Source organism: Onychostoma macrolepis, chromosome 10 (genome assembly GCF_012432095.1).
Source record: "Onychostoma macrolepis isolate SWU-2019 chromosome 10, ASM1243209v1, whole genome shotgun sequence".
Taxonomy (NCBI): domain Eukaryota; kingdom Metazoa; phylum Chordata; class Actinopteri; order Cypriniformes; family Cyprinidae; genus Onychostoma; species Onychostoma macrolepis.
The window spans coordinates 21,538,608-21,550,246 of NC_081164.1; the positions used below are offsets into that span (position 1 = coordinate 21,538,608).

General features: G+C 34.3%; 2 protein-coding genes and 1 pseudogene across 4 annotated transcripts; all 3 read left to right on the forward strand.

The window, feature by feature from the left end:
• Positions 1-286: 286 nt before the first annotated feature.
• Positions 287-3,431, forward strand: c3ar1 (C3a anaphylatoxin chemotactic receptor). 2 transcript variants are annotated; one of them, XM_058788651.1, is made up of 2 exons: positions 287-1,049; positions 1,279-3,429. In XM_058788651.1, exon 2 carries the CDS (start codon positions 1,318-1,320, stop codon positions 2,356-2,358), a length of 1,041 nt encoding a protein of 346 aa, XP_058644634.1. In that variant the 5' UTR covers positions 287-1,049; positions 1,279-1,317; the 3' UTR covers positions 2,359-3,429. The 2 variants fall into 2 exon arrangements, with proteins under 2 accessions (XP_058644634.1, XP_058644635.1); XM_058788652.1 differs by having other exon boundaries at positions 863-1,013; positions 1,279-3,431.
• Positions 3,432-5,202: 1,771 nt separating this feature from the next.
• Positions 5,203-7,343, forward strand: LOC131548377 (C3a anaphylatoxin chemotactic receptor-like). 2 transcript variants are annotated; one of them, XM_058789629.1, is made up of 2 exons: positions 5,203-5,275; positions 5,489-7,343. In XM_058789629.1, the coding sequence occupies exon 2, from the start codon at positions 5,520-5,522 to the stop codon at positions 6,495-6,497; it is 978 nt and encodes a 325-aa protein (XP_058645612.1). In that variant the 5' UTR covers positions 5,203-5,275; positions 5,489-5,519; the 3' UTR covers positions 6,498-7,343. The 2 variants fall into 2 exon arrangements, with proteins under 2 accessions (XP_058645612.1, XP_058645613.1); XM_058789630.1 differs by having other exon boundaries at positions 5,221-5,275; positions 5,492-7,343.
• Positions 7,344-8,165: 822 nt separating this feature from the next.
• On the forward strand, positions 8,166-11,331 carry LOC131548378 (C3a anaphylatoxin chemotactic receptor-like; annotated as a pseudogene).
• Positions 11,332-11,639: the final 308 nt, after the last annotated feature.

The following is an 11,639-nucleotide window of genomic DNA, read 5'->3' on the forward strand; positions in this document are numbered from 1 at the left end:
ACCTTTTTAAAAGCTCATTTGCTTCCCTTTTTATTTAGTACTTAAGCACATAATTAGATTCAACTGTTTTGCCAAAACCATGGTGTAAATAATCACATTTTATTTGAGTTTTTTAATTTTTATTTTTCTCATGCAATAAAGTGGGCAAATCAATGTTTACAAAATATTTCCAATAAAAAATATTAAATTACTCAAATTGTGTTTTTTTTGTGACTATGGCCTGATTGTTTATTGTAGACCTCTTATGAATTTTACACATCTGTTAATCTGGAAAAAAACCCAATGTTTTTTACATTTTTTTTTTTTTTTTTTCCCTAAAAAGAAAAGAAAAAGTAATTACAATAAATTATGTGATCTCATATTTTGGGGGATTTTTTTCTCCTTCCAGGAAAAAGAGGAAAAAAACGAGAGACTTTAAGACTTATCTAAATTGAGTCAAAGAGTTTTAAACTAGTGGGTTATTTAATGTAAACCAATTACTCATCCAATTTGGTTAGACAAATAAATATCTAAATTCCTTCATGATTCACATGTAGTCAGCTCTCAGGAATGCAGTACTCGCCAACAGCCATGACTGTAATTAGCCATCATTTTGTAAATGCACGTAGACACGTTATGATGCTACTGCCATATTTAGTACATTTAGTGCACAGGTCATTTGAGGGCTGTCTGATGGTGACAGCCTTTTTTCACAGCAATAAGCAGGCAAATAAGTACTGGTCATGCTACTTTTGCATTTGTACCTAGTTGTGGATAAACACAGCTGCTTTGTACTTCTCCAGTTGTGGTTGTGGTCTCACGGAATGTGAGAGATTGCATGATCAAAAATTTTCTCAGAATTCCTTCAGTTTGTGCTACAAGAACAGCATTCTAGACTGAATACTGAAAATGGTATTTGGTACGAAAGGAAATTTAGTTATACAATCACCCTAAAAGTTCTTTGTAGTGTTTTTTATCAGATCAGTAGGACTTCCTCCCATTTCCTGTGGTTCCGCCTAAAAGTGGCAAGCGGGGTAAGTATCGCCAGTTAATACAGAGCGGTTGGTGAGGTGAGTACAAGACATTTATATCCGATCTGTAAACCTCAAGTGCGAATCTAACCATGTGAACATTCACTTAAGTAAATGCATAGCAGATAAATTTAAATATTTAATTAAATATAAAATGTATAGTTTAAGAATATTGAATTTTGATGCTTATTTTCCTCATAAAAAGGATAAAAGCATCTGCAAAATGAATTGAATGACACTGATAATACTGTATGTGATAAATTTACAGGATAAACAGAGTGCTTTGGACAGCAGCAACTCGAGCAAAATGAACCAGACATTTACAGACGATTACATCAATGAATCCTCAAATGGATATGATTGTCCATGGTGTTTTAATGAAAGTGAGACAGACCCTGTGTCACCAGAGGTGAAAGAGTTCATGAGGACACTTTCTCTAGTCATCTACTGCCTGACGTTTCTCCTCGGAGTTCCTGGAAACATATTTGTTGTGTACATCGCTGGAATGAGGATGAAGAGGACTATTAATACAATATGGTTTCTCAATCTAGCAACTGCAGACCTCCTGTGCTGCCTTTCCATACCATTCAGTGTGGCGGAGATCCTCCTTGAGCATCACTGGCCATATGGATCCGTCATGTGCAAGATTCTCCCCTCTGTTATAGTCATCAACATGTTTGCCAGCATTTTCACACTGAGCTTGATCAGTCTGGATCGGTTTGCTCAGGTGATCACACCGGTTTGGGCTCAAAATCATCGTAATTTGTTGCTTGCGCGACTGTCCTGTGCAGCGGCCTGGGTCTTGGCTTTGGCGCTCAGTTTGCCCTTTATGTTATTAAGACAAACTTACACTGATGAGGACTTTAACATCACACTTTGCACTTTTCATGCTGATGAAGAAGGTGATTCCAACTTTGCAACATCTGGAAGGTTAAGCGTCATCAGATTTGTGTTTGGTTTTTTGGTTCCTCTCGTATGCATCACAACATGCTACGGATTCATCGCACGCAAGTTAGGCAGGAGTCATTTTCACTCTGGACGAGCGTTTCGCATCATGTTGGCTGTAATCGTGGCCTTTTTTCTCTGCTGGTTGCCGTATCACATAGTAGATTTGATAGTAATATACGGAGAGAAATCAAGTTCCTCTGTGGCTTTTGTAGTGGATCAGTTGGCCATCTCTTTGGCGTATGTCAACAGCTGTCTGAACCCCATTCTGTATGTTTTCATGGGGCAGGATTTCAAACGTAAGGTTAAACTTTCTCTAAGACGTGTTTTTGAAAGAGCTTTCTCTGAGGAGGGAACACAAGTTTCACGATCCACACAGTCACAACAAATACACACACTTTAGTGAAGATATCAACTCATTAATACTGAGTTCAGGTAATTTTTCTATATGCCAAACCTATGCACTTTCAAACAAGACTTGTTCCACTTGCTTTAATATTTAATTTTTGCATTATTCTCAGAGTAATTTTCTAGACCAAATACTCTTGTGAACTATCTTGACAGAAATATTTCTTTTAAAAACTGAAACTTAAGATATGCAAAACAGCTTACTTTACCACTTTTCAACAGGAAGTGTCCATTCTGGTTTCTTCTTTGTCAGGAAGTTTTGAAACTTAAGTGCATCTAAAATGATCTGTTCTAAAACGTCTGCAATAAAACATCGATATGATATTGTTTTATGTTACAATAAGTCATTCCTAAGCATTAAGCAATGCTAATTTTTTTGTTGCATTTTGTACTGATTTTTATTAGAATTAAGAGGGGTTTCCCGAAAGCTCAAAAGCAGATTGCAGTCTTTAATACTGATGCTATTTTTAGGCAGATGCTGTAAGTTTTGAGGAAGTTAATGGTGTGTCTTTTAATGTGGAATACAGGTCGAATGCTCATCGTGATTAAAAATAAAATGTACGATTAAAAATGCACATTAATATATTGTCTTGAATACAATAGACTACATACTGCTACAAATAGCTACTAATGCTATACTGTTACTGAGTGTGTTTAATGTCAATCCAGATTTTAATATTTTACTGTTTATGACATTGTCTTCAATCATTTTATAGTTTTGCTACAATATTGTTTTCACTTTACAGTTGTTTCATGATCATTAAAAATTCAAAATGACACTTAATTTGGACAAAAAGTTTATTCAGTATTGTTTGGACTTTATGGAATAGCCTACTTGATTTTGATTAGTCTGTGGTGTCATTCTTTGGCCAAATATTTAACAAGGCCAAACTGTATGCTATAACTGATCGTTGTCTCAGTCAAATGTCTCTCATATAACACTCCACACTCTCTGTTCTCACATAATAAAACTAGGCTATTTAAACCCAAATCATATTGTATGTCATTTCATTTTGTTAGTTTATTTTTAAGTAGAGTTACTCTTTTAGTATTTTGGTGAAAATGACAGATTGACTTTACATTGTCTCTCATTTCTTAGTAGTAGTTGTAGGTAAATGCATTAATTTGTGGTTACCATGCGGTTTAACTACAATAAACGTGTTTTTTGGGTTTTATTTGTAGTAAAACCATGGTTAATTTTCGTAAGGGAAAACCTAAACTACTCTTGACCCCCCCCTTTTTTTTTAGAATGCGTGTTTTGCTGACTCTTTTTCAGAAGAAAACCCTTATCCTTCCTCTTTTTACTACATGGGAGGGTGTCACTGCGCTCTCAGCAGTAATGATTAGGCGATTCACAATGTTTTAATCAACCTGCAACTGGTCACCATTTCTTTTAAATTCATTTTAATCCCAATTTTGCAGTCTCTAGTTCATTTAAATGGTCCTACCTACAGTGTAAAAGCACCAACTACAGTTTTTCAATTATGAGCTCATAAATGCATAATATAAAGGATTTCATAAATGGAGTGTCTATTTACACTAAGTGTAAATAGCCCACCTTATTGGCAGAGATGGTAAAACATGTGTCGTACTCCTTTTGATGCGATCGACCCGGGTTCGTATCCGACTTTTGGCAAACTTTTTTTCTCCCTTTTCAAATTTCAAATCACATCATAAAATAATTTGTTTTTAATAAAAATGAAGGAAATAATCAAAAAGTTGAAAATAAAGTATCGGGTAGGGTTAGGGTAGGTGTAGGGAGGGCTTTTGTCCCAATATATTGAATTAAAATTAATATTTACACTCAATAAGTTATTGCATATTGCTTTATAATGTATTACAATACTGAAGTGCAGATAATTGCCACTATTTGCAATAAGTAGTATAAATAGCAGAAAATCCTGCTATTTAAACATAGTGTAAATTGAATCTATAGCTATTTGCACAGTGTAAATAGCATATCACTAAAAAAATACTGCTATTTTTCACTTGGTGTAAATAGCATCCATCGCTATTTGCACTTAGTGTAAACAGCTCACTCCGCTGCCTTTAATAAAAGGGTGTTAGATGGGCCTGATCCATTATTCTAGCCTACCATAACACAAATTTGTTACCTAGCATATAAAAATAACATTGCTTTTCAGTGACTACTTTGTACAAATCTCATTATGTTTTGTAATACCTACTCAATGTAACACATGCTGCTCTACCATCCACTCACCACCAGAGGCCAGTATCTCCCACCTGATAATGTGCATCAACTTTCATCCCTCAAGTAGCTTTCTAACCAAGTCACCACAATGACACCACGAGAAATGTTTATTAGTTTTGAAAATGGCAGCAGAGATTTGGATGAAAGAATTTAAAGATATTAGTGTTGGAAAATCTCCCACTGACTCACATTCAAATTCAAACTGCCAACAATGTCGAGATAATGAATTTCGAGATTCAAAATGAAACTGCTTTCATAATCTACAGTATGACCACAAAATGAATTGCTAATTTCAGTTGGCAACTTTTTTGCAACAAGGTCTTGTGAAAAGCACTATGGTTGTCTATATTGTTTATTTACATATTGAATTTCTATTTCTTACATGTATGCATGTATTTGGCAAACACTTTTATCCAAAGCAATTTACATTGCATTTGAGCTATACATTTTATTTTATGTTTTTTTTTTTAATTCATACGTTCCCTGGAAATCGAACCTGAGAGTCTTATCTCATCATGAAGCCTTAACCACCTTTACGTAGCGTTGACCATGATGTTTCCCAACTCAACTGAGTGTTGGTGAAACCTCTTACATGAAGTGTTTAGAAGTATTAAACATGAGAGAGAAAAAAAAACAAAAAACATTCTTCACTAGAACATTCGACTGTGAACTTGATAACTGTGAATCATCACAGACAAACGTGAGTTATGATTATTTATATAGTTATTTTACTGTTTGTAAAAATGATTTTTTATAGCCTATACGTTCTACTAAAAGTAGCATTTAATAGTTGCACATTTTTATCATAATTCAAACTTGCCTAGTAATGCATTAATCAGATATTTAGAAATAACACATCTGACATCAATTTAAATATGATTTATAACATTACATTGACAATATGTGATTTTAGCAGGATAAACCGGACACTTCAGTAACAGAAAATGAACCAGACGAACTGTACAAGTGGAGGTGACTTTCAGTGTTGTTTTAATGAAACAGCGATCAATTCCATGAGAGTGAGTTCTCTGGTCTTCAACTACCTGACCTTGATCGTCGGCGTTCCTGGAAATGCATTTGTTTTGTATGTTGCTGGATTGAAGATGAAGAGGACTGTTAATTCAGTAGGGTTTCTCAATCTAGCGATTGCTGACCTCTTGTGCTGCCTTTCCACTCTTTACTATTTGGCACAAAGTTCTCATTTTGATGACTGTCCGTATGGATCCATCATATGCAAGATTCTCCACTTCATTATGCTCATCAACATGTTTGCCAGCGTTTTCACACTGAGCTTGATTAGTCTGGATCGGTTTACTCAGGTGATCACACCGGTTTGGGCTCAAAATCATCGCAGCCTGTTCATCGCACGACTGTCCTGCGCAGTGGCCTGGATTCTGGCTTCAGTTCTTAGTCTGCCTTTTATGATGTTAAGAGAGACTTACACAGAAAATAAAACATTCTGCCTGCATTTTCAACATGATGACAATTTTAAATTGTATAGAAGGTTAAGCATCGCCAGATTTGTGTTTGGCTTTTTGGTTCCTCTCGTATGCATCACAACATGCTACGGATTCATCGCACGCAAGTTAGGCAGGAGTCATTTTCACTCTGGACGAGCGTTTCGCATCATGTTGGCTGTAATGGTGGCCTTTTTTCTCTGCTGGTTGCCGTATCACATAGTGCGTTTGATAAAAATATACAGAGAGAAATCAAGTTGTTTGGCAGCCTTGGCAGTGGATCCGTTGGCTGTCTCTTTGGCGTATTTCAACAGCTGTCTGAACCCCGTTCTGTATGTTTTTATGGGGCAGGATTTTAAGAGCAATGTTAAACTTTCTCTAAGACGTGTTTTTGAAAGAGTTTTCTCTGAGGAGGGATCACAAGCGTCACGATCCACACAGACACAACACATGCACTCAGTGTAGTGAAGACATCAACTCATTTATTCATTCTTTTTTCTATGCCAGTTCTTTGCGTTTTCAGTCAAGACTCTTTCCACTTTTTGTGTGTGACTTGCATGACCAAATACTTTTTGGGTTCACTGTAGTTTGATAACTAATTTATTCAGTGTCTTTTCTGATTAGATATTCTCAGAATAATTGCCTGTTTAAATACTCTTGTCAAGTATCTTAACAAAAATGGTTATTTCTTTTAAAACTGAAACTTAATATGAAAAACAACATGGCACAAACAATTTATTTTGACACCTCCACTCTTTTGCTTTTGTTTCCTTTATTTCTTTTTTGGGGTCAGGAAGTTATGAAACTCATTTAGAGAGTTGTTTTTTTCTAAAAACATTTTTCTTTTTTTCTTATTGTTCTCAAACATCTACAATGAAACCGAGATACAATAAAGAAGTAACAGTGTTTTATTTTACAATGTTTTTGATATTCTTAATTAGTCATGGTTTTTTTGAGACAGATGCTGTAAGTTTTGAGGAAGTTAATGGTGTGTCTGCTGGTAGGATGTGGTCTGCTGGCACTTATCTTGATGTCTGTGAATATTCTGTGTCTTAAATGCAAAATCTACAGTATACTAATATACAGTATTACAAGCAATACTAATGTCTTGTGTGTGTAACATCAATCCAGATTGTAATGCTATTATGTATTATGCTCTTTATTGCTCTTTATTCAATAACTTAATAGTTTTGTTAAACTATAGATTTCCTATTCTATATTTTTATGCCACATATGACATGACTGTAGAGCATATATTCTCTAAAATATGTACTGCCGCTCAAAAGTTTGGCATGAGTAAGATTTTTAATGTTTTTTAAAGAAGTTTCTTCTGCTCATCAAGGCTGTATCTATTTGATCAAAAATACAGAAAAAAAACTTATTTTGTGAAATATTATTTGCAATTTAAAATAACAGTTTTCTATTTTAATATACTTTAAAATATAATTTATTTCTGTGATCAAAGCTGAATTTTCAGCATCATTGCTCCAGTCTTCAGTGTCACATGATCCTTCAGAAATCATAATAATATGCTGATTTATAATCAATGTTGGAAACCGTTGTGCTGCTTCATATTTTTTGGGGGACCTGTGATATTTTTTTTTTCTTTTTTTTTTTTTAGTATTCTTTGATTAATAAAAAGTTAAAAAGAACAGCATTTATTTAAAACATTAATTTTTTAATTTTGTGTTTCAATATACAATGCTATTCAAAAGTTTGGGGTCAGTAATTTTTTCTTTCTTTTTTTAAAGAAATTAATACATTTATTCAGGAGGGATATATATGTTAAATGAATAAATGTCAAATAAACTTATATTGTTAGAAAAGATTTATATTTTGAACAAATGCTGTTCCTTTTAACTTTGTGTTCATCAAAGAATCAAAGAAAAAAGTATCACAGGTTCCAAAAAAACAATATGAAGCAACACAACAGTTTCAACACTGATTCAACAATGATTTCTGAAGGATCATGTGACACTGAAGACTGGAGTAATGATGCTGAAAATTCAGCGCTGCATCACAGAAATAAATTCTATTTTAAAGTATATTAAAATAGGAAACCAATATTAGAAATTACAACAAGATTTCACTTACAGGTTTCATTTTCTGTATTTTTGATCGAATAAATACAGCCTTGATGAGCAGAAGAGACTCCCTTAAAAAACACTAAAAATCTTACTGATCCCAAACTTTTGAGCGGCAGTGTATTATCGCTGAAGATTACATAAGTGTAAGTGTATGTTTTAAGTTAGAATTACTGTCTTATGATCATTAAACATTCAAATTGTCTTTTAATTTTGACAAAAGCGTTAGCCTATTTAAATTAATATGCTATGTCTCTTGTATCTTATCATACAGTAAAATAACTTTAACCCACGTCATCATTTAATGCATTCATTTCGTAGTAGTTTTGTATTGGTGTCCTGATGGCCTTTTTTGTATTTATGTTGTGAAAATATTGAAATAATAGACCTATACTCTACATTAGGGCTCCAGAAATGGATGTTTTCACTTCAAACACCATAAAGTTAATGTTCATAGTGAAGGATAAACAGAATGGAGATTTAAACTTTTTTCTTTATATTGCTTCTTAACTAATCTTAACCTACTCTTCATATTTTTTACTTCCAGTTTAACTGGAGGTAACCTCATGCTCATAAGTAAATTAATCGAATGTTATTATTAATTAATTTAATTTTTCTTCCCTCACCTCAGAAATTCGCGCCACTCCCGGAGTCCCTGCTCGCGCTCTGCTGCGTTAAAAAGCTAAAACTCTGACAGACTTTTGAATTTACCAGTAAATGCACGAAAAGTGGGATGAAACGGTTCTTATGTTGACTAATTAACTTTATTATGAGTCTGTACATCCCCTACCACTCAAAAATGGAGCTCTACGTGATTCAGGACATTTAGGATCCAGACCGTTGAATTTCACCAAACGGTGAGTAGGCTAATTTACCTCACCTTCATATCAACATCAGGATTATCTAAAGGTTTTTACAGGAAGTGCATTAGATCTCAGGTCCTGCAACTGGTAACCATTTATTTTAAATTCTATATTTTAATCACTATTTTTCCATCCTTATTCAATTTAAACGGTCCTACAGTGTATTAAATGTAGCAATATTAGGCCTACATATTAATATGATCTCTTAAATGTTTATTTAAACAACAGTGACAAAAATGCAGTTTAAAATAGTTTTGTCACACCACAGTATGTGCCAACTTCCCAAAAGCATTAAACGATCCAAAAATAGTTCTGCTCAGCCTTGAAAGTTAGAGACATTGTGCAAATATTACCATTATGCTACATAAAACAACTCAGTTTAACACCACACCACCAGAGCTCAGTCTCTCCTAATGTGCATCACCTGCGACTGTTTAGACCGATAGACGTGTTTCTCTGCTCAACACATTTAATCTCTCACACAAGTGGCTTTCTCACCATTTCTCATCCATTAGCCATAACATGACTCTTTGTTTGCACTGAAAATGGCAGCATTGATTTGGATAAAAGGGTTTTAAAATATGTTTGAAAGTCTGCCACCGACTCGCATTGTTAAAAGCCATTCAAACTCAATTCACCACCAACTACTTTGCACAAAGAATCTGAAATTCAAACTTTGCAGATTTAATAACCTAAACGATGAATGTTATGCATATATACTCATATAAAGCAATGCTATATAGAAAATCTCATCTGAATGACCATTTATATCATGAAGTGTAAACGTCCAGCTCTTTATACTATACATATTAAATACGATATTACATTACAAACAAAAAATAATATATTATAAATTAACATTATGAATTTCTGTAAACAATTGTATATATAAATGCAGTGTAAACTAAATTGACTTGCAATTGGTTGACTGTATTCCTGCATTTATTTATATGTTAAATTGCTGTTTTTTGTTGAACATCAGTATTTTTTCAATGTATGAGTTCCCTTGTGCGATAGGAAAGCTTAACCAGTTTTACATAGAGTTGGGTCATGATGTTTCACAGCTCAACCATGTTTGAAATGTTGGTGAAGCCTGATGAAGTGATAAAGTTGAAGAAGTGGTATAACGTCTTGATCATTAGAGAAGAAATCATTTGCCAGGATAATTGTGAATCGAATCATCACACCGTGAGTCATGATTGCTTATGTAGAGCTATATGATTTTTAAACATTTTATGTACTTTAAAGTAATGCTAAAATAGTATTTATTTGGTTGCATATTTGTTATCATTATTCAGCTTTGCTGATCATATATTCATTTATAAAAATTTCTTATCTTACACAACACTTTAAATATGATTTATGATTTTACATTGACAGTAGGCCTATGTGATATTGGCAGGATAAACCGGACCCTTCAGCTCAATCACAGCAATGGAGGATTATTATGTTATTTTGGAAAGTCCGATGAGAGTGAGTTCTCTGGTCTTCTACTACCTGACCTTGATCCTCGGCGTTCCTGGAAATGCATTTGTCGTGTATGTTGCTGGATTGAAGATGAAGAGGACTGTTAATACAGTAGGGTTTCTCAATCTAGCGATTGCTGACCTTTTGTGCTGCCTTTCCACTCTTTACTACGTGACCGAGAGCACTTTTGAAGAACACTGGCCTTTTGGATCCATAATGTGCAAGATTTTCCACTTCATTATGCCCATCACCATGTTTTCCAGCGTTTTCACCTTGAGCTTGATTAGTCTGGATCGGTTTACTCAGGTGATCACACCGGTTTGGGCTCAAAATCATCGCAGCCTGTTCATCGCACGACTGTCCTGCGCAGTGGCCTGGATTCTGGCTTCAGTTCTTAGTCTGCCTTTTATGATGTTAAGAGAGACTTACACAGAAAATAATAAAACATACTGCCTGCATTATCAACATACAGACCATTATAAAATATATAGAAGGTTAAGTATAATCAGATTTGTGTTTGGCTTTTTGATTCCTCTGATATGCATCACAACAGTCATTTTCACTCTGGACGAGCGTTTCGCATCATGTTGGCCGTTATTGTGGCCTTTTTTCTCTGCTGGCTGCCGTATCACATAGTGGATTTGATAATAATGTATGGAGAGGAATCCAGTTCCTCTGTGGCTTTGGCAGTGGATCCATTGGCCATCTCTTTGGCGTATTTCAACAGCTGTTTGAACCCCGTTCTGTATGTTTTCATGGGGCATGATTTTAAGAGCAATGTTAAACTTTCTCTAAGACGTGTTTTTGAAAGAGTTTTCTCTGAGGAAGGAACACAAATATCACAAACCACCCACTCACAGCAAATGCACTCACGCTAGTGAAGATATCAACTCACTTATTCAGTTGTCTGATTGATTTGTATTACTATTCTAAAACTATTTCATTATTTTTTTTCCCAAAAGTCATCAAATCAAACTCAGCAAGTCATCTAATTTTTATTCATGATTCCTGTTTTTTTTCTCTATTGTTTATATATTTTCAGTGGTTTGTGATGAACTGTTGCCAAAGTTTAAAACAAGCATACTATGCTTTAGTATATTCTTTTGGTTGCTGTCAGCTTAGATAAAGTTTGTTATATTTCACTAATAATGGCATGTGGTTTCTACACTGAATTCATGAAGAAGAAGAAATGA

Coding starts and splice junctions, on each gene's coding strand:
- c3ar1 (XM_058788651.1), top strand. CDS start 1,318: ATGAACCAGACATTTACAGACGATTACATCAATGAATCCTCAAATGGA.
- LOC131548377 (XM_058789629.1), top strand. CDS start 5,520: ATGAACCAGACGAACTGTACAAGTGGAGGTGACTTTCAGTGTTGTTTT.